We start from the raw sequence: 23,825 nt of genomic DNA, 5'->3' as shown, positions 1-23,825 counted from the left end.
TATGTCTCTTTTTAGGTTTGGTCAGGGTATGATTTGGGTGGGCATTCTATGTCTTTTTTCTATGCTTTGTATTTCTTTGTTTTGGCCTGGTATGGCTCTCAATCAGGGACAGCTGTACATCATTGTCGCTGATTGTGAGTCATACTTAGGCAGCCTGTTTTCCTTTGGGGTTTGTGGGTAGTTAATTTCTGTTTAGTGTTTTGCACCTGACAGAACTGTTTGGCTGTCGGTTTCTTGTTTTTTTTGTTTAAAGTGTGCTATCTTTAATAAATTCATGATGAGCACTAACCACGATGCGCCTTGGTCCTCTTCTTCCAAAGACGGCCGTTACAGAACTACCCACCAACAGAAGACCAAGCAGCGTGGTTTGGAGCATAGGGGGGAAGGATGGACATGGGAGTTGGAACATCAACTCTGGGAGGACAAGCGAAGGGAGTTATGGGAACCTGAGAGGCAGCCCCAAAAACATTTTTTTGGGGGGGCACACGGGTAGTTTGGCAGGGCCAGGGTTGAGCCCTAAGCCAACTCCCCGTGCTTACCAGAGGCAGCGTGGTACTGGTCAGGCCCCGTGCTATGGGGTGATGCGCACGGCGTCGAGGCCGCGTATCCACAGGCCGGTGTGCTCGGTGCCAGTGTCCTGCATTTGCCGGGGGGAAGTGGGCACCCAGCCAGTATGGGCGGTGCCAGTCCTGCACTCGAGACCGCCAGTGCGCCTCTACGGTCCAGTGTATCCTGCTCCCCGCACTAGCCCTGAGGTGCGTGTCTTCAGTCTGGCGCCTCCAAAGCCAGCACCACGCACTAGGCTTCCAGTGCGTCAGCCCAGTCCAGTACGTCCTGTTCCCGCTCCTCGCGTTAGCCTTGGGGTGCATGTCTCCAGTCTGGTACCGCCACTGCCAGCCCCACGCACCAAATTCATGATGAGCACTAACCACGCTGTGTCTTGGTCCTCTTCTTGCAAAGACGGCCGTTACCTGTCCAAACTTTTGACAGATACTGTATATATAATTTATTAGTCCAAAGATGGATGTAGCAACTACAGATTGTCCCTTTTAAGTCTATCAAAAGTGTGCGAGTTTGAGCATGTGTCCATTAGGTCTATGGAATTTTTTTATCAGCATGTATTAGATTGAGCAATAAAAATACCACTTTTATTCCATAGGCTGGGATCCTCACTATTCAGCTGCTGCAAGAAAACATTTTTCACTGGCTGTCCACTGGTTTCGAAAACAATGATTGATAGGCAGCTGAAAAACTTATTGAATTCAACCATTATTGGGTTCAAATACACATTTAGATTTGTGAACAGCCATCCACAACAACCACAATACTTAAAGCGCAAATAGCTAAATGAGAGAGCAGTAGTGTGATTCACATCAATGCGCTATGTAGATCTCAATAATAAGTGATATCCGTGTCGCCGTAGACTACACCACTGCTGTCATCCTTACCGCTAAGCGTTTATTTAAGTTGGATAATCTTTGGATGCCGACAGCAGTCACACCATTGGAAGACATAGCTTGGACAGTAGCGTACAAAAGCCTATTCCTGCTCTTTTCCCGGGATCCATCAAACCCATTTGGTGTGTCATCATAGTTGTCTCTGACTCGTGGTCAGACTCGTTCAGGCTGAACAAACTTGCACCTTTTTTCAATGCTGATTTGAATGTTATTGAGAAAACGGAGAAGTGTCCAAGATTTTTTTTGCAAACATCCTTTCTGTTTTTAAAAGACATCCTCAAAGTAATCATATAGTTTTTCAAAAGTATCTGTAATCTGATTACAATATTTTAGCTGGGAACGTAACTGTCACGTCCGCAATCTTCAAACTCCCTGTCGTAAATCAACCAAGGCGCAGCGTGCTTGTAATTCCACATCTTTTATTGAGGTGAAACCGAACAAAACAATAAACAGGTAAACAGAAAAGAACGTGATGCAATTGAGGCGCACAGTAAACACACACAGAAATAATAATTACCCACAAACACAGGTGGGGAAAAGGCTGCCTAAGTATGATTCCCAATCAGAAACAACAATAGACAGCTGCCTCTGATTAGGAACCATACTCGGCCAACACAAAGAAATACACAACATAGAATGTCTACCCCACATAGACTAGAAACATGATTTAAGTAGTTAAAGGCTGATTTGTAATTCATATATATAGAAACAGAATTAAAAACAGTACACTTCACTTCCTACAGTACGCATCATGTAAATACTCTAAAACTGGTTCATCTCAATATCTAACTCCATTCATCTGCATTAATCTGAGGGCACAGGATAGGTGTAGTATTTCATCAAATGAGAGACTTAATTTCAACCAGTGAATAATGTGAAATGCTTTATTGAAAGACGTTCATAATCCAAGTGTTATAAATACATAACACATGCATTATAAATATGATAATTGTAATATTATAAATTCAAGTTCAATCTGTACTTCAATGCACATATGGTGTGCATTATAAAAACAGAGGAAGTGGGTAGAGAGGCGTGAGAGAGTTTAAAAGACAGAAAGGGAAAGAGGTAAGAACAAAGGAGCAGGGAAGACAGCATATAAATAATGAATTACAGTGCTACCCTAATAATAGTGTCTCTAGCGGTGTCTCCTAACCTTGGGGCCAACTGGGGGCCCAAGGCTGTTATCTTAAGAGCAGGTGGCAATGAAGGGACTGGCTTCCTCTCTCACATCAAAACATAACTGCAGACGAGAGACAGACGGATTGAGAAAGAGCATGATTAAGCATTTTTTATTTTATTTTATTCTAACACTGTCAGTCATCAATCATCAGGAGGTGAAATGCAAAACTGACATTGGATCATTAACTCTGGGACTACTACATATCTGTCTGTAATTCAACGTGAAGCATCTCCTTAATAATACTTCCTGTTGACCTGACCAAGTGACCTCTCACCTCTGATCACGCTGTGCCCTCTATGTTCAGATGCGGGAGGGGTTCACCGACACAGATGATATAACCGAGAGGATTTAGGTAGAAGGGGGGAGAGGGATGAAGTGAAGGAGAGAGACTGTTATTGAGAAAACAAGGTAGTTAAAGAGACTATGTTCAACAGGAATCTATGTGTATGGTCTCACCTGGTGTCCACACTAAGTAGCTGCAAAGTACTTTATACTGAAAAACATGCACAGACACTTGAGGACAAACAATATACAGTTGAAGTCAGAAGTTTACATACACTTAGTCATTAAAACTGGTTTTTCAACCACTCCACAAATTTCTTGTTAACACATTATAGCTTTGGCAAGTCGGTTAGGACATCTACTTTGTGCATGACACAAGTAATTTTTCCAACAATTGTTTACAGACAGACTAACACACTTATAATTCACTGTATCACAATTCCAGTGGGTCAGAATTTTACATACACTAAGTTGACTGGGCCTTTAAACAGCTTGGAAAATTCCCGAAAATGATGTCAAGGCTTTAGAAGCTTCTGATAGGCTAATTGACATAATTTGAGTCAATTGGAGGTGTACCTGTGGATGTATTTCAATGCTTACCTTCAAACTCAGTTCCTCTTTGCTTGACATCTGTCACGACTCCTACCATAGGTAGCTCCCCCTCCTGTTCGGGTGGCGCTTGGCGGTCGTTGTCGCCGGCCTACTAGCTGCCACTGATTCCCTTTTCCCCCTTTCCGGTTATTGTGTGAACCTGTTTTTGGTTTGGCCTGATTAGCTGGGCTATTTTAGCCAGGAGGCCCGCCTGCTCTGTGTGCGGGATTATTTGATCTGTGTGTAGCTTGTGATTTGCACGCTCATTGTATTTTGAGGTGCGAGTGAGTATTCTGCGCCGACCTGTTCTGTCCCATGTGTTTGGGCACTTTTGATTTTGTGTGCGCCCTAGTTCGCTGTTGGGGCGGCTTGTGTTTTGCCGTTGTGTGTTATTAAAAACACTACCCTGCATTCTCTGCTTCCTGCTCCTGACTCTGCACCCACTACGCCCAAGCATTACAACATCATGGGAAAATCAAAACAAATCAGCCAAGACCTCAGAAACAAAATTGTAGACCTCCACAAGTCTGGTTCATCCTTGGGAGCAATTTCCAAACTCCGGAAGGTACGACATTTATCTGTACAAACAATAGTACGCAAGTATAAACACCATGGGACCACACAGCCGTCAAACCGCTCAGGAAGGAGACGCGTTCTGTCTCCTAGAGATGAATGTACTTGGGTGCAAAAAGTACAAATCAATCCCAGAACGACAGCAAAGGACCTTGTGAAGATACTGGAGGAAACAGGTACAAATGTATCTATATCCACAGTAAAACGAGTCCTATATCGACATAACCTGAAAGGCAGCTCAGCAAGGAAGAAGCCACTGCTCCAAAATCGCCATAAAAATGCCAGACTACGGTTTGCAACTGCACATGGGGACAAAGATTGTACTGGTCTGATGAAACAAAAAATAGAACTGTTTGGCCATGATGACCATCGTTATGTTTGGAGGAAAAGGGGGAGGCTTGCAAGCTGAAGAACACCATCCCAACCATGAAGCTCGGGGGTGGCAGCATCATGTTGTGGGGGTGCTTTGCTGCAGGAGGGACTGGTGCACTTCACAAAATAGATGGCATCATAAGGAGGGAAAATTATGTGGATATATTGAACATCTCAAGACATCAGTCAGGAAGTTAAATCTTGGTCGCAAATCGGTCTTCCAAATGGACAATGACCCCAAGCATACTTCCAAAGTTGTGGCAAAATGGCTTAAGGACAGCAAAGTCACGGTATTGGAGTGGCCATCACAAAACCCTGACCTCAATCCCATAGAACATTTGTGGGCAGAACTGAAAAAGAGTGTGCAAGCAAGGAGGCCTACAAACCTGACTCAGTTACACCAGCTTTGTCAGGAGGAATGGGACAAAATTCACCCAACTTATTGTGGGAAGCTTGTGGAAGGCTACCCGAAACGTTTGACATAAGTTAAACAATTTGAAGGCAATGCTACCAAATACTAATTGATTGTATGTAAACTTCTGACTCACTGGGAATGTGATGAAATAAATAAAAGCTCAAATAAATCATTCTCTCTGCTATTATTCTGACATTTCACATTCTTAAAATAAAATGGTGATCCTAACTGACTTAAGACAGGGAATTTTTACTCTGAGTAAATGTCAGGAATTGTGAATAACTGAGTTGAAATGTATTTGGCTAAGGTGTATGTAATCTTCCGACTTCAACTGTAGCATAGTTATATAAATATTAATACTTAAGTGTCTTACTATTCTCCATGGTTGGTCCTCTTGCCTATTCTTTGAAGGTGGAAGGAGCCACAGTTATACACCTGAACATGCTTATACTGCACAACACAATCCAGGGGGTCTAATTGTTCTAAATTTGTTCAATATGAGTGACTTATTTTTGTACAGACAAAACCTTTACTTGAACAGCATCCTCACCTGAGAAGAAAAAAGCAAAAGGAGAGAAACTGGGAATGTTATAACTGCAGTAGACATAGCTTAGTAAATAGAAGAATACTCTTATTACAATGTGGATGGCTTTTAAAAGAGCATTTTGTTGTGCATTATGTAGTCTATGGTGTTGCCAGGGAACAGCACCCTCTTCGAAGAAGTAGGAGGTGAAGATCTCCCGCACATGGATTGCCTCCCGTGCTACGTTGTTGGACCCCATCCTTGAAACATCCTGCAGAGCAGTAGACTTCTCCTCTGGCACATGGTGGCGAGCTGCAGATTCCTTCCTGGACTGCGTGTCCATCCTCATGAAGTTATGAAGGACACCGGTAGCATTCACACTCCAGAATTCCCCCAGAAGGCAGTCCCAGATGGCCCTGGTCACCCAACCTTGCAGTACCCTACACGGTAACTGTAGGCAATCGTTTTGAAGGAATCTCCAGTTACAAGGTATCTGTAGAAATGTGGAAGTTAATGTCATTATTATACTTTAACATCACCAGGTCATTATGAATTACTAAAGTATAATATCACTTATAACAAATCATGCTAACTTTGGATAGATAGATGCATGTGCGCACACATGTGCATGTGTAGCATGTGACAAGAGCAGGATCATATTAAGGATAGCGTCACAAATGAATACAAAAATACCGATTGAAGCTTGTAGATGAATTTGTCATTTGAATCAGCTGTGTAGTGCTAAGGCAAAAGCAAAAATGTGCACCCCTTTGAGTCCCCAGGACCAGGACTGAGGTAAAATGTAATACACTTAGCTAGCTATCTATACAGTATGTAAAGTTGGCTAGACAGCTAGCTAGCTATGTTAGCAACTCATTTGAGATAGCCTGCACTGTAGCTAGCTAGTAAATAATACATATTTTTTTTTACATTTTTTAAATGCATTTACTTACTTGAGTAGGTTCTCCCAACCATGTGGACATTTGGAAACATGGCAGCAAAGTTTGTTTGTCACCTGAGTGGTTTAGAGCATGTTACTATTTACCTGTGAATAAATTCATGAAATGGAGACTGGATTAAGCTATTTACCCATTTAATAACCAGACTTTCATACAAACTTGCTATGCTGAATTCTTGACGGACAATCGAATGTGCTGCTATATGCTGCCATATGCTGCCAGCACGCCCACAAGCGAGCCTCTCTGGGCGGCCGAAGCGGCACACGGCAATTTACCGCGTGCTAGTGTAGACGAACCGTGACGCTCCATCTTTTGGGAATCTCGCTCCATGCTCCAGTCAAATTGGGCACGCTCCGCTCCAAGCTCCGCTCACATACTGGTACAGGGTGAGTAGAGAGTGATATGTGCTTCGTTAAAGTTCGTTTTTTTTTACGTTCATGGCCATGGTTGTCAACTGAACCACAGGAATGGTACGTAAAGGATAGATGTTGTGGCGGTAGCTGCAGAGAAGTACTTGGGTGTACGAGATTTTACTGCAGAAGAGTTACAAGGTGTTTTGAACGATAGTGTCCCGTCCTCCCAGGCTGCTGGCCTGGTGTAGAATCAGATAGGGCCAAAGTAGTGGAAAAGTGGTGAGGTTTTTAATGGGTGTAGGGTTAGTTGGTAGGGCAATTTTGTTTTCACAGTGTATAGAATTCATACTACAGAATAGTAGGCTGATACACAGCCAATACAGTAGGTGGCGGCATGCACCTATAACATTTGTTTGCGGACCGCAATAATATCAAAGAAAAATAAGAAGTACTATATCACAAAAATTGTATGATTGATGCAAGTTCAATGTTGCTTTGTGCATCACCAAATTCACTTGAGATGATTTTACTGCAACACTGTTCACTGCCTCCAAGTTGCTTGGCATAGGCCTTTCAAAGAGCTGTCAGTCAAGGTGAGCTCATGAATATAAGTTCCCTGCCCACTCTGCCTGTCTTTTTAAACTTCCTGGTAGTTGGCCATGAGAGAAAAAGTACTTTTTCTCAAGTTGTAGCATTTCTATCCAAATCAAATGTTATGGGTGTTATTTTAGTCACACAAAAGTCTTTTATACATGTAAATCAGAATGTCTTTTCAGAACCTTTAATAGTTGAGTATTTACCCATGTCCATTTTTATCTGTTTTGCCCTGCAATCACGGTCAGTTTGGAAGCCTTTGTTTAGGCCTCTAGAAGTGCAAGTGATATAAAACACCAAGTATTCATTAATATGCTGTAATATGCAATTGAATATGGCAAACCTGCTTGATCTGATCCATTAAATTTACAGTAAAATATTGTAGAAATAATTGACTTACAGTTTAATAACCCCTTTACTGTATCGTACTGTGTTTCATTGCTCTGGCATCAAGTTACCGTGAATATCTCAGTATTGTATTGGCACTATCCAGATATAGTCAGAGATATAACATAAGATATCTTGTAATTGCAATTATTTTGAAGATCAATGTATCCTTAACTACAACAACATGTTCAGTAATAGTTACAGAAACTTTTAACTTGCTGTGACATGTTATTTATACATTATTACCTTGGTTTAATGCACTGACTGTAAGTTGCAAAGAACAAGAGCGCCCGCTAAATGGACCTCGCTTTGTGCAAGGGGGCATTGTCATGCTGAAACAGGAAAGGGTTTTCCCCAAACTGTTGCCACAAAGTTGGAAGCACAGAATCGTCTAGAATGTCATTGTATGCGGTAGCATTAATATTTCCCTTCACTGGAATGAAAAATAGCCCCAGACCATTATTCCTTCTCCACCAAACATTACAGTTGGCACTATGCATTTGGGCAGGTAGCATTCTCCTGACATCTGCCAAATCCAGATTTGTCCATCAGACTGCCAGATGGTGAAGCGTGATTCATCACTCCAGAGAACGGGTTTCCACTGCTCCAGAGTCCAACTGCTCCAACAACACTCCAGCTGACGCTTGGCATTGCACCTGGTGATCTTAGCCACCCTTTGTGCGGGGCTAACGAAGGTTATGGTGTAACGTTGCTTCAGAGGCAGTTTGGAACTCGGTATTGAGTGTTGCAGCCAAGGACAGACGATTTTTATGCGTAACGCACTTCAGTACTCAGTGATCCCGTTCTGTGAGCTTGTGTAGCCTATCACTAAGTGGCTGAGCTGTTGTCACTCCTAGAGTTTCCACTTCACAATAACAGCATTTACAGCTGATCGGGGCAGCTCTAGCATGGCAGGAATTTGACGGTGCCACGTTGAAAGTCACAGAGCTCTTCAGAAAGACCATTCTACTGCCAATGTTTGTCTATGGCGATTGCATGGCTGTGTGCTCGATTTTTTTACACCTGTAGGCAACGGGCGTGGCTGAAATAGCCAAATCCACTTATATGAAGTGGTGTCGACATACTTTTATATATATATATTCCAGGGATTTTCTTTAATTTGACTATTTTCTACATTGTAAAATAATAGTGAAGACCACAAATATGAAATAACACATATGGAATCATGTAGTAACCAAAAAAGTGTTAAACAAATAAAAATATTTTTATATATGAGATTCTTCAAAGTAGCCACCCTTTGCCTTCATGACAGCTTTGCACACTCTTGGCATTCTCTCAACCAGCTTCATGAGGTAGTCACATGGAATGCATTTCAATTAACAGGTGTGCCTTGTTAAAAGTTAATTTGTGGAATTTATTTTCTTAATGCATTTGATCCAATCAGTTGTGTTGTGACAAGGTAGGGGTTGGTATACAGAGATAGCCCTATTTAGTAAAAGACCAAGTCCATATTATGAAGAAGAAAGCTCAAATAAGCAAAGAGAAATGACAGTCCATCATTACTTAAAGACATGAAGGTCAGTCAATCCGCAAAAACCATCAAGTGCTATGATGAAACTGTCTCTCATGAGGACCGCCACGGCAAAATAAGACCCAGAGTTACCTCTGCTGCAGAGGATAAGTTAATCAGAGTTTATTGCACCTCAGATTGCAGCCCAAATAAATGCTTCACAGAGTTCAAGTAACAGACACATCTCAACATCAACTGTTCAGAGGAGACTACGTCAATCAGGCCTTCATGGTCAATTTGCTGCAAAGAAACCACTACTAAAGGACACCAATAAGAAGAAGAGACTTGCTTGGGCCAAGAAACATGAGCAATGGACATTAGACTGGTGGAAATCTGTCCTTTGGTGTTGATGAGTCCAAATTTGAGGTTTTTGGTTCCAACCGCTGTGTCTTTGTGAAACGCAGAGTAGGTGAGTGGTTCCCACAGTGAAGCATGGAGGAGGAGGAGGTGTGATGGTGTGGGGGTGCTTTGCTGGTGACACTGTCAGGGATTTATTTAGAATTCAAGGCACACTTAACCAGCGTGGCTACCCCAGCATTCTGCAGTGAAATGCCATTCCATCTGGTTTGCGCTTAGTGAGACTATCATTTGTTTTTCAACAGGACAATGACCCAAAACACACCTCCAGACTGTGTGAGGACTATTTGACCAAGAATTAGAGTGATTGAGTGCTGCATCAATTGACCTGGCCTCCACAATCACCCGACCTCAACCCAGTTGAGATGTTTTGGAATGAGTTGGAATGCAGAGTGAAGGAAAAGCAGCCAACAAGTGCTCAGCATATATATTTTTTTTAATTTGTATTTTTATTTAACTAGGCAAGTCAGTTAAGAACAAATTCTTATATGCAATGACGGCTTACACCAGCCAAACCCGAACGAAGCTAGGCCAATTCGCTCCACCCCATGGGACTCCCAATCATGCAGCCTGGATATGCATATGTGGGAACTTCAAGACTGTTGGAAAAGCATTCCAGGTGAAGCTGGTTGAGAGAATGTAAAGAGTGTGCAAAGCTGTCATCAAGGCAAACAGTGGATACTTTGAAGAATCTCAAATATAAAATATATTTTGATTTGTTTAACATTTTTGTTGCTTACTACATGATTCCATATGTGTTATTTCATAGTTGATATTTCACTATTATTCTACAATGTAGAAAATAGTCAAAATAAAGAAAAACCCTTCAATGAGTAGGTGTGTCCAAACTTTTGACTGGTACTGTATATATATTAAGAGATTACATAAATAGTCTTATGCATAATTTAACCAGGCGCTCTAGAAGGAGGTCCCATAGTGACTGTACAGCATCCCGTTCATTCGACTCCCCTAGTATGGCAGATGTTGGTTAGCTAGGAGAACTGTGACTGTGGGTTTGGCAGGATTTGAAGGAGAGGAGGGAGTAAGACATTGAGACTGTCTGCTTGAAACAACATGTTGGATTGGGGGCAGGTGATTGGAGAGATAGGGCTGCAGAACATGTGTGGTAGATACAGTATGTAATGTGATAAGAAGACAGATTGTGTGGTAGATATATAAATGTATAGATTGGACGGGGCCACAGATCCTCAGTCCCCCCCCCTCACGCCTCAGACCCCCCGTTTCTATAGATCCCCGACCCCCCCTGCCTCAGTCTCCAGTATCCATGGTGCAGTAGGGGGGCCGGGGGCTAGGGTCGGTCTGTCATATCTGGTGTAATTTACCCGTTTTATGTGATGTCCTGTGTGATATTAGGTGTGCTCCTAATTCTCCCATCTCTCTCTCTCTCTCTCTCTCTCTCTCTCTCTCTCTCACCCGCTTGTATCGACATCTGAAGTGTGCTAGTGTACATGGCAGTAAATGCTTTTAAACAATGGCTGTGAAGCATTACTGTGGCGAAGACATAAATCACGCTCGTTTTCTAAGGTTTTCTGTGAGAATGAAGCATCTGTTGTGCTGTTGTATTGTAAAGTATGCTAGCAGAAGGCTATGTGTGCTCTATTACATGATGCAGAGCATTGGGAATCAGCTGATCTGTTAAGGACCAGTGGTAGCTGCTGTGGGAGTGGAGCCTAAGTGAATGGAACTGTATTAAACACATCAAACACATGGTTTCAATATGTTTGGCACCATTCCATTGATTCCATTCCAGACATTACAATGAGTTGTCCTCCCTTTACCTGACTTCAGTACTAAATACACCTACATTCCTGCAGTGTAGTCCATGTGTGTTTCCTGGCTGTTGAAAATGAAAACATTGTTTCAGCTCTAATGAGAAAGACCTAATTTGAGTATTTCTCTATACGTCATTGGAGTCTACAGAGGAGGAATTAACAGACAGATAGGATGATGGGGGGGATCAAGGAAAAGAAGAGCTGTATTTCTTGTAGTCTAATTAGCACTGTGAATTTGACTCTGATCATCAGACCTGAAGGAAACAACACCTGAATGTGTGGAGATGGTTTGGTTTAAATAGCCGCTCAGATGGCGTGGTTGCTGGACGGATGTCTGATAGTTGATTAGGGGTTGGATAGGGTTTGATTTGGTGTTGGTATGAGGTTGGTTTGGAGTTGATGTTAGCTTTTTCGATGGATGATTTGGGGTTGGTTTTTCCTCCCCCTTGCATGGCTGTTGGGTGTAAGAAAGGACAGGAGCCGGTTAGGGGACGGAGCAGGGGGACGTATGTGCCCCCAGGGCCACCAACCTGGCTAATGGTGCTCATGGCTCTCATGTAGCTCTCGTTTCGCGAGCGGAATTTGGGCGAGGCCAGCAGCCCTGCCGGGTCCAAGCTGTCCAGGCTTCTATTGATGGAAACCTCACTCACCGCACGCAGGTAGCTGTGGCTCCGGATCTGCAGCTTGGGAGAGTGCGACTCAGTGGAGATCCTGCAGAGAAAGAGGAAGAGAAGTTGGGGGAGAAAATACGCTCATGAGAGAGAGCCAAAGGAAGAACAAATGAAGGCAGACAGAGAGAGAGAGAGAGAGAGAGAGAGAGAGGAGAGAGAGAGAGAGAGAGAGAGAGAGAGAGAGAGAGAGAGAGAGAGAGAGAGAAAGTGGGAGAAAGAAATAGGCCTTCACAACTCCTCCCCCAGACACAAGGAAAGAGTGTATGTTTATGTATGCATGAGAGAAAGAACGAAGAGAGAGACAACAGGAGAGGGTGTGTGTGTGTGTGTGTGTGTGTGTGTGTGTGTGTGTGTGTGTGTGTGTGTGTGTGTGTGTGTGTGTGAGTGTGTGTGTGTGTGTGTCAGAGGAGGCCGGTGGGATGAGATGTAGGAGGATGGGCTTAGTGTAATGGCTGGAATGGAATAAATGGAAGGGAGTCAGACGTATTGTTTCCATGTGTTTGATTCCATTCCAGTCATTATGATGAGCACATCCTCCTATACCCCTTCCACCAGCCTCCTCTGGTGTGTGTGTGAAAGCGCATGTGTGTGTGTGTGTGTGTGTGTGTGTGTGTGTGTGTGTGTGTGTGTGTGTGTGTGTGTGTGTGTGTGTGTGTGTGTGTGTGTGTGTGTGTGTGTGTGTGTGTGTGTGTGTGTGTGTGTGTGTATAGAAAGAGTATAGAGAAGTAGAGCACTCTTTCTGAATATTCAATCGCTTCAGGACCATCCCATATCTAATCAACGAGCACATTGTTTAATACTCACATAAGCTTTGAGTGTCCTTGGAATATCTCTTTTGATTCGCTTGACAGAGTGGAGTGAAAAGGACTTGGGCTAGCTCTGACGCATTTAAGTAGTGGGGAGATGAAAAGCAGTGTGTGCGAAGTAGGTGGAATAGAGGTTCAAACACACACACACACACACACAACACACACACACACACACACACACACACACACACACACACACACACACACACACACACACACACAGCTCTCCCTCAGAGGAATCTGAAGGGTGAGCTCATTAGCCCTAACCTGAAGTCACCAAGCAGGTGGGAAATCACTCAGCACTTTCACACCTGTGTGTGTGTGTGTGTGTGTGTGTGTGTGTGTGTGTGTGTGTGTGTGTGTGTGCAGCAAATTCCATATACACACTGGAACCAGTGTTAAATTAACACATCGCTTAGTGTAATCTCCACCCAGCACAGCCAGAAGAGGACTGGCCACCCCTCATAGCCTGGTTCCTCTCTAGGTTTCTTCCTAGGTTTTTCCTTTCTAGGGAGTTTTTCCTAGCCACCGTGCTTCTACACCTGCATTGCTTGCTGTTTGGGGTTTTAGGCTGGGTTTCTGTACAGCACTTTGAGATATCAGCTGATGTAAGAAGGGCTATATAAATCAATTTGATTTCATATGATTTGTAAAACCTTACTTGAATATTTTCCAGAGCACCTTACCTTTCAAGTAAATTGTGTAGTTAGCACCCATGACTGTATTTGTTAGTGACAGAGACATGGTTGTTGCACTCATCCACTTCCTTTATATTGCCTCAACCAAGTGAGCACTTAAGTGAATATGTTGCAAATAAAAACAAGTTCTTTAAATGTCATTAACAGTTGAAACCATGTTTTTCATGAAATTGGATGATATTTGAAGGAACTCAGATTAAAGTATGAAATTTGACTGTTGCTTGTACATTGCATTTTTTTAAATCATAAATGTACTTCTCTCCCCATGTCAAACACTTGAATTCATTATTAAGGGGACAAGGTGACATCACCTTAACTCTAATTTTAATACACCAATGGTAACATATTTACCTCATTTAAAGAAGTACCGCCTTGTAAACAACATCGGAGAAGGTGTGGTTACAGAGGAGCGTGGTTTATACAGCTAGATAGCTACTCTACTGGTGCCAAAATTTGACCGTAAGGTATCAGCAAATAAAATTAAAAGTTAACGCTATTCATCAATGGCAAAGATCAGGGGCGCAACTTTCACTGGGGACACTGTTAACTACATCACAAGAGACATGCCATATGGGAGATGTACAGTATATACAGTGCATTTGGAAAGTATTCAGAATCTTTGAGTTTTTCAACACTTTGTTACATTACAGGCTTATTCTAAAATGTATTAAATAATGTTTTTCCTCATCCATCTACACACAATACCCCATAATGACGAAGTGAAAACATTTTTTTTTTTTAATCTTTGCAAATGTATATAAAAAAGAAGAAATACCTTATTTACATACGTTTTCAGACCCTTTGATATGAGACTCGAAATTGAGCTTGGGTGCATCCTATTTCCATTTATCATCCTTGAGATGTTTCTACAACTTGATTGGAGTCCACCTGTGGTAAATTCAATTGATTGGACATGATTTGGAAAGGCACACCTGTCAATATAAGGACCCACAGTTGACAAAGCATGTCATAGCAAAAATCAAGCAATGAGGTCGAAGGAATTGTTCGTAGAGCTCCGAGACAGGATTGTGTCGAGGCACAGATCTGGGGAAGGGTACCAAAACATTTCTGCAGCATTGAAGGTCCCCAAAAACACAGTGGCCTCCATCATTCTTAAATGGAAGAAGTTTGGAATTACCAGGACTCTTCCTAGAGCTGGCTGGCCGCCCGGCCAAACTGAGCAATCGTGGGAGAACAGCCTTGGTCAGGAAGGTGACCAAGAACCCGATGGCCACTCTGACAGAGCTCCAGAGTTCCTCTGTGGAGATGGGAGAACCTTACAGAAGGACAACCATCTCTGCACCAATCTGGCCTTTATGGTACAGTGGCCAGATGGAAGCTACGCCTCAGTAGAAGACACATGACAGCCCGCTTGGAGTTTGCCAAAAGGCACCCAAAGACTCTCAGACCATGAGAAACAAGATTCTCTGGTCTAATGAAACCAAGATTGAACTCTTTGGCCTGAATGCCAAGTTTCACGTCTGCAGGAAACCTGGCACCATCCCTACGGTGAAGCATGGTGGTGGCAGCATCATGCTGTGGGGATGTTTTTCAGCAGCACGGACTGGGAGACTAGTCAGGATCAAGGGAAAGATAAATGAAGCAAAGTACAGAGAGATCCTTGATGAAACGCAGGAGTGGCTTTGGGACAAGTCTCTGAATGTCCTTGAGTGGCCCAGCGAGAGCCAGGAATTTAACCCTATCGAACATCTCTGGAGAGAACTGAAAATAGCTGTGCAGCGACGCTCCCCATCCAAACTGACAGAGCTTGAGAGGATCTGCAGAGAAGAATGGGAGAAACTCCCCAAATACAGGTGTGCCAACCTTGTAGCATCATACCCAAGAAGAATTTAGGCTGTAATTGCTGCCAAAGGTGCTTAAACAAAGTACTGAGTAAAGGGTCTGAATACTTAAATAAATGTGATATTTCATTTAAAAAAATGTTTAATATAAATTAGCGTAAGTTTCTAAAAAACAGTTTTTACTTTATCATTATGGGGTATTGTGTGTAAATTGATTTGGGGAAAAAACTATTCAATCAATTTTAGAATGAGGTTATAACAAAGGGGTTTGGGGTTTTTACACTGTATGTGACCCACCATCTGGATTCAGTCCTATGTAGAACATCTTGAAACAGTATTTTCGCCCCAATTGGTAGTTACAGTCTTGTCTCATCGATGCAACTCTCGTATGGACTCGGAAGAGGCGAAGGTCGAGAACCACACATCCTCCAAAATACAATCCCAACCAAACTGCACTGCTTCTTGACACAATGCATGCTCAACCTGGAAGCCAGCCACACTAATGTGTCCAGAGGAAACACCGTACACTAGTGTCAGCGTACACTGTGCCTGGCCCACCACAGGGACAGGGACATCCCTGCCGACATCCCCAGGGACATCCCTGCTGGCCAAACCCTCCCCCAACCCGGAAGAACACTGGGCCAATTGTGTGCTGCCCCATGGGTCTCCCGGTTGTGGCCACCTGCGACAGAGCCTAGACTCGAACCAGGATCTCTAGTGGCACAGTTAGCAACTGTGATGCAGTGCCTTAGACCACTGCACCACCTGGAAGGCCCCTAAATTGACTTTTTTTTTACATTGGATAAAAGTAAAGACACAGAGCCAGACAAAGCATCTCATTGCAGTTGAGGAACAATGGGAAGGTAATTCGGCTTTGATAGTTGATTAACCCCACTTTTTTGAAAATGGTTCATGAATTTTTGGTACATCTACTGGAGAGCTCTTCTGTCTACACCCATTCAGCATCGTTCACAACCTCTTAAGCCTTAGCCCCACCCATCTCTTTAAGGATTCACATGTGAGGCCATGTGCTAAACAGAGTGAATAAGGTAATGCTGTAAACAACCAAAGATTCAAGACTAAAAGTGGGTAAAGTTGTAGCTAAAATACACTTTATGTAGTCCTTGGCCTATATCCTAATCTGATTTTGGTGCAGGTCGTGGTGTTCTTCACATTACCGTCTCTGGTAAACACACACTATATAACAAAAAAGTGTATTTGTCAGATGCACAGGATACAAAAGGTGTAAACGGTACAGTGAAATGGGTTCTTGCATAGGGGAGTCTTTTTTTGTTGTTGATGTTTTGCTAGCTAAACAATTAACCATAATCCCAACTCATACTACCATGCACCATGCATGAATCTGCAGGAACTAAAGTTAACCAACTAGTTTCAATGTTAGCTAGCTAACATTAGGGTACAACTAGCAATGCAAATGTCTTTCTAAGATACGGAAAATATTACTACACAGATCAAACGCAATGTTAGCTAGTGAGCCAGCCAGCTAATGTTAGCTAGCTAATAGTATGCTTTACCTTGCAATGAAATCAACTTTGACCCGTATACATGGATGAACGCTTCTCCCTCTCTGTCATGGATGCCATGGCTGCCCTTAGTTTGAAGAAGTAATCCTGAGACCGTTGTTTTATACAACAGCCTTCTGTGTTCTCTTTTAGACTCTCTCTGCATTTGGCAAACGTCTCTCTGCTTACACCGGGCATTCCACTGATTTAAAAACTCCGTCAACTTCTTCCCGTCATCACACTGTTGATCGGCGTTTCTTCCCCATCACTGTCATCCGAAGACTCTACAATGTCTGGTTCAATGAAAACGTTTCTACCAAAATCAGGGATTTCATCATCGTCTGATTTACTTCCAGTCAGAGAGAGTCAGCATGCCACGGTCGTCCTCCAGAAACTAGTCCATCACAACTTTTTCCCACTGATCTTTGTCGATAGCGCTATTAACTTCAGGGCAGCAATGTTGAGAGCAGTAGCAACCCTTTTTAACCTGTTATGGCTAGGGGGCAGTATTTTCACGGCTGGATAAAAAACGTACCCGATTTAATCTGGTTACTACTCCTGCCCAGTAACTAGAATATGCATATAATTATTGGCTTTGGATAGAAAACACTCCAAAGTTTCTAAAACTGTTTGAATGGTGTCTGTGAGTATAACAGAACTCATATGGCAGGCAGAAACCTGAGAAGATTTCATGCAGGAAGTGGCCTGTCTGACAAGGTGTCGTTCTTCTTGTCTCTGTTTATTGAAGAGTGAGGATCTTAGCTGTCCCGTGACACTTCCTACGGCTGCCATAGGCTCTCAGAAGGCGGCAAAATACTGAATCGTGGCTTTGCAGGCTCTGGCTGAAACAAAGTAGCGCGTTTGGGTAGTGGCTGGTTACAGTACTGTGAGACTCAGGCTCGTGCCCGCGTCGACCGAAAGCTTTGTTTACTTTCCTCTGTTTAGCTAAATGGACATTCCCGGTCGGAATATTATCGCTTTTTTACGAGAAAAATGGCATAAAAATGGATTTTAAACAGTGGTTGACATGCTTCGAAGTACGGTAATGGAATATTTAGATTTCTTTTGTCACAAATTGCGCCATGCGCACGACCCTGATTTACCATTTCGGATAGTGTCTGGGACGCACGAACAAAACACCGCTATTCGGATATAACGATGGATTATTTTGGACCAAACCAACATTTGTTATTGAAGTAGCAGTCCTGGGAGTGCATTCTGACGAAGACAACAAAAGGTAATCAAACTTTTATAATAGTAAATCTGATATTGGTGAGTGCTAAACTTGCCGGGTGTCTAAATAGCTAGCCCGTGATGGCTGGGCTATGTACTTAGAATATTGAAAAATGTGCTTTCACCAAAAAGCTATTTTAAAATCGGACATATCGAGTGCATAGAGGAGTTCTGTATCTATAATTCTTAAAATAATTGTTATGCTTTTTGTGAACATTTATCGTGAGTAATTTTGTAAATTGTTAGCAAATTCCTCCGGAAGTTTGCGGGGGGTATGCTAGTTCTGAACGTCACATGCTAATGTAAAAAGCTGTTTTTTGATATAAATATGAACTTGATTGAACAAAACATGCATGTATTGTATAACATAATGTCCTAGGTGTGTCATCTGATGAAGATCATCAAAGGTTAGTGCTGCATTTAGCTGTCTTCTGGGTTTTTGTGACATTATATGCTAGCTTGAAAAATGGGTGTCTGATTATTTCTGGCTTGGTACTCTGCTGACATAATCTAATGTTTTGCTTTCGCTGTAAAGCCTTTTTGAAATCGGACAGTGTGGTTAGATAAAGGAGAGTCTTGTCTTTAAAATGCTGTGAAATAGTCATATGTTTGAAAAATTGAAGTTTTTGTATTTTTTAGGAATTTGTAATTCGCGCCACGCCTATCATTGGATATTGGAGAAGGTGTTCCGCTAGCGGAACGTCTAGATGTAAGAGGTTAATCCCATAGAAAATCTGTGGAGGGAGCTGAAGGTTTGAGTTGCCAAACGTCAGCCTCGAAACCTTAATCTTACATCTAGACGTTCCGTTAACGGAACACCTGCTCCAATATCCAATGACGGGCGTGGCGCGAAATACAAAGTCCTCGAAAATCCGAAAACTTCAATTTTTCAAACATATGACTATTTTATGTTATACAATACATGCATGTTTTGTTCAATCAAGTTCATATTTATATAAAAAAACAGCTTTTTACATTAGCATGTGACGTTCAGAACTAGCATTCCCACCGAACACTTCCGGTGAATTTACTAAATTACTCACGATAAACGTTCACAAAAAACATAATTATTTTAAGAATTATAGATACAGAACTCCTTTATGCAATCGCGGTGTCCAATTTTAAAATAGCTTTTCGGTGAAAGCACATTTTGCAATATTCTGAGTAGATAGCCCGGCCATCAATGCTAGCTATTTTGACACCCACCAAGTTTGGTACTCACCAAACTCAGATTTACTATAAGAAAAATTGGATTACCTTTGCTGTTCTTCGTCAGAATGCACTCCCAGGACTTCTACTTCATCACCCAATGTTGTTTTGGTTCCAAATAATCCATAGTTATATCCAAATAGCGGCGTTTTGTTGTGCGTTCAAGACACTATCCGAAGGGTGACGCACCCGGCGCGTTTCGTGACAAAAAAATTCAAAATATTCCATTACCGTACTTCGAAGCATGTCAAACGCTGTTTAAAATACATTTTTATGCGATTTTTCTCGTAAAAAAGCGATAATATTTTGACCGGGAGTCGTTGTTTTCGTTCAAAGACAGAGAAAGTAAAATGGACTCTTCTCGTGCACGCGCGCACCAGTCTCATTGTTCTCAGATCGACCACTATCCAAATACGCTACTGTTTTTCAGCCATGGCCTGCAAAGTCATCATTCAACGTTCTGGCGCCTTCTGAGAGCCTATGGGAGCGTTAGAAAATGTCACGTTACAGCAGAGATCCCCTGTTTTGGATAGAGATGATCAAGAAGGCCAAGAAATGGTCAGAGAGGGCGCTTCCTGTTTGGAATCTTCTCAGGTTTTGGCCTGCCAAATGAGTTCTGTTATACTCACAGACACCATTCAAACAGTTTTAGAAACGTTGGCGTGTTTTCTATCCTAAGCTAATAATTATATGCATATTCTAGTTTCTGGGCAGGAGTAATAATCAGATTAAATCGGGTAAATTTTTTTATCCGGACGTGAAAATACTGCCCCCTTTCCATAACAAGTTAATGACTTGGAGAAGATCTGCAAAGAGGAGTGGGACAAAATCCCTCCTGAGGTGTGTGCAAACCTGGTGGCCAACTACAAGAAACGTCTGACCTCTGTGATTGCCAACAAGGGTTTTGCCACCAAGTACTAAGTCATGTTTTGCAGAGAGGTCAAATACTTATTTCCCTCATTAAAATGCAAATCAATTTATTACATTTTTGACATGCGTTTTTCTGTATTGTTTTGTTATTATTCTGTCTCTCACTGTTACATTTACATTTACATTTAAGTCATTTAGCAGACGCTCTTATCCAGAGCGACTTACAAATTGGTGCATTCACCTTATAATATCCAGTGGAACAACCACTTACAATAGTGCATCTAAATCTTTTAAGGGGGAGGGGGGGGGGGGGGTAGAAGGATAACTTTATCCTATCCCAGGTATTCCTTTAAGAGGTGGGGTTTCAGGTGTCTCCGGAAGGTGGTGATTGACTCCGCTGTCCTGGCGTCGTGAGGGAGCTTGTTCCACCATTGGGGTGCCAGAGCAGCGAACAGTTTTGACTGGGCTGAGCGGGAACTGTGCTTCCTCAGAGGTAGGGAGGCGAGCAGGCCAGAGGTGGATCAACGCAGTGCCCTTGTTTGGGTGTAGGGCCTGATCAAATAAACCTACCATTAATATATAGACTGATCATTTCTTTGTCAGTGGGTGTCACGTCCTGGCCAGTATAAGGTTAATTGGTATTGTAGTTTGGTCAGGACGTGGCAGAGGGTATTCGTTTTATGTGGTTCGGGGTGGTGTGTTTTGTTGAAGGGGCATTTGGTTTAAGTATTCCGGGGTTTTTGGGCACTGTTTGGTTTTCAGGTATTCTATGTTTAGTCTAGTATGTCTGTTTCTATGTTTGGTTAATTGGGGTTGGGACTCTCAGTTGAAGGCAGGTGTTGTCTATCTGCCTTTGATTGAGAGTCCCATATATTAGGGTGTGTTTGTGTTTGTTATTTGTGGGTGATTGTTCTGTGTTAGCCTTGTGCCTTGCAGACTGTCAGTCGATCATTATTTCTGTTTGTTATTTTGGTGTTCATTTTGTATTCATTAAAACGTTGAGATGAGCATTCACATACCTGCTGCGTTTTGGTCCTCTTTAACCGACGACAAGCGTGACAGTGGGCAAACGTACAAAATCAGCAGGGGATCAAATACTTTTTTCCCTCACTGTAACTGGGTGTGTCACTGTGATGGTACACTATGCATTATGGAACAATAACTAAAGGCACAAAGCAACTGTTTGAACCTATTTATAAACAAGTATAATCCTTATTTTTGTAATTGTGTACTAGTCTTACAATAATGGCCTGAAACCTAGTTTTACACTAATATGGTAACCCGAATCTCATAATTAACAGCCCACAAGTCACATTGTGCTGGCTTGTAAAGTGATGTGTAACTCTTATTGGAATCCAGCCACAGTTGGGATATCTGACATATGGACGGTATGTTTGTGCTTTCAAATTGCCATCGATAAAATGCAATTGTGTTCATTGTCATAGCCCATACCATAACGTTACTGCCACCATGGGGCACTCTGTTCACAACGTTGACATCAGCAAACTGATCACCCACACAACGGCATACATGTGGTCTGGAGGTTGTGAGGCCGGTTGGACGTACTGCCCAATTCTCTAATACGACGTTGGAGGCGGCTTATGGTAGAGAAATTAACATTTAATTCTCTGGCAACAGTCCTGGTGGACATTCCTGCAGTCAGCATGCCAATTGCATGCTCCCTCAAAAGTTGAGTCATCTGTGGCATTGTGTTGCGTGACAAAACTGTACATTTTAGAGTGGCCTTTTATTGTCCCCAGTACAAGGTGCACCTGTGTAATGATCATGCTGTTTAATCCGTTTCATGATATGCCACACCTGTCGCGTGGATGGATTATCTTGGCAGAGGAAAATGCTCACTAACAGAGATGTAAACAAATTTGTGCAAAAAATTTGAGAGAAATGTTTTTTTTGCACATTGGAAAATGTCATCTTTTATTTCAGCTCATGAATCATGGGACCAACACTTTACACTGGTTCCAGTGTGTATATGGTCCCACTCTTTCAGTGTTGATTTAACACTGTAGAATTTGCTGTGGTGTGTGTAGGTCCAGAAATACAACTCCACCATTCATACGTATTGGTGTTATGCAACATATGAAAAGTAAATAGCTTACCTTCTTTCTATGATACATTATATAAGTTCAACAGCATACAATCATTGGACAAGCAACATGATATGACACATAAGTTAATGTGTAGCAAGTTCAATCGTTTTCAAACAGGACACACATGCACATGTACACACACATCCTCCTTCTCTCCTGTGACTCTCTCCCTCCAGGTCCAGTCTTCCTTAATTATGTATGCCCTCCTTAAAACAGAGTGTGGTTACCACAGTGAATCCAACGTGATTACTGATTCTTGGATGGATGGAACATGGGGCAAAAGAGCGGCACACAGGGACGGGTGCACTGAGGGGTGGAAACAGAGGAAGGGGGGGAATAGGAGAGGAGAGAAGATAAAGGGGTGAGACAAGGGATGAGAGAGTGGGGCAAGAGGAATAAGCATTGACATAAAGGTAGAGGGAAAGAAGGAAGTAGAGAGGGGACAAAAAACTTGATCTAAATGTATGTATGAAGGACCTCTATCCCTCCACAGTCTCCATCCCTTCACCGACTGATCACCCCCTGTGAGACTGATTACGATCAGGAACATATTTATTGTGTCCAATCAAATGCCAGAGCCTGCCTGCCTGCAATCAACATGACTTCAAAGGGGATTGCGTTATCCTGGAGAGGCCCATTGGAACAGGTATTTTTTAATGAACACATGCTACTCAGTAGGCCTGTGTGTGTGTGTGTGTGTGTGTGTGTGTGTGTGTGTGTGGGGCCGTCTCATCCTCCATAGCAGAGTTGCAAGCTGTGTTATGTACGTCACTCTCTCCTCTGTCTGCCTCACTTACTCGCTCGCTCTCTTTTTCTCTTTCTGTCCTTTTTCGAATTGAATTCATTTTGGGTAACATACGACAACAAAATGTACAATGTGGAGCCGAGGATATTACTTAAAAGTATTAATTGAAACGCTTGTTTGCAAAGTGGTCCTCGATGGTAATAACAAGAACTCATATAATGATTAAAAGGCAAGACAAACTTACAAACAACCATAAATACATTCATTTATATTGACATCCTAAAAAGTGTCACTATTTGCTGCACTTTTCCCTAACCTTAAAAATCAACCATATCCATTTCACATTTTCGACATTAAAAAACAATCCCTTCATTTAAATTTCCGCATAAAATGACATACCCAAATCTAACTGCCTGTAGCTCAGAACCTGAAGCAAGGATATTCATATTCTTGATATTATTTGAAAGGAAACACTTTGAAGTTTGTGGAGATGTGAAATGAATGTAGGAGAATATAACACAAAAGATCTGGCAAAAGGTAAATAAAAAAAATAAAAAAACGTTTCTATTTTTATTTTGCATCATCTTTGAAATGTAGATATTGTCCACAACAGGGCAACAGTGTGTGTGCAAAGTTTCAGATTGATACACTCAAGAATGAGAGAGCTACATACTATTTAGTATGAAGTCTCCCAGGTGTCCCTCACGAGTTTGCCCAAATGTACCCAAGTAGCCTCCAAGTGTCCGAATTGGTCAATTGATACATATTCAAGTACATAACTACAGAG

The 23,825-nt window shown here is 42.3% G+C and overlaps 1 protein-coding gene across 1 annotated transcript in view; it reads right to left on the bottom strand.

The window, feature by feature from the left end:
• LOC106578647 (disks large-associated protein 1) overlaps positions 1-23,825 on the bottom strand; it is a 208,055-nt gene that overhangs the window by 86,990 nt on the left and 97,240 nt on the right. Inside the window, exon 4 of the mRNA XM_014157684.3 lies at positions 11,901-12,081. Within this exon, the coding sequence (XP_014013159.3) occupies positions 11,901-12,081 (181 nt within the window). The remainder of the gene's footprint in view (positions 1-11,900; positions 12,082-23,825) is intronic.

This window comes from Salmo salar, chromosome 19, assembly GCF_965601325.2.
Source record: "Salmo salar chromosome 19, fSalSal1, whole genome shotgun sequence".
Taxonomy (NCBI): domain Eukaryota; kingdom Metazoa; phylum Chordata; class Actinopteri; order Salmoniformes; family Salmonidae; genus Salmo; species Salmo salar.
Note: the sequence above shows the minus strand (reverse complement) of the source record. Positions and strands in the feature narration are given on the sequence as shown.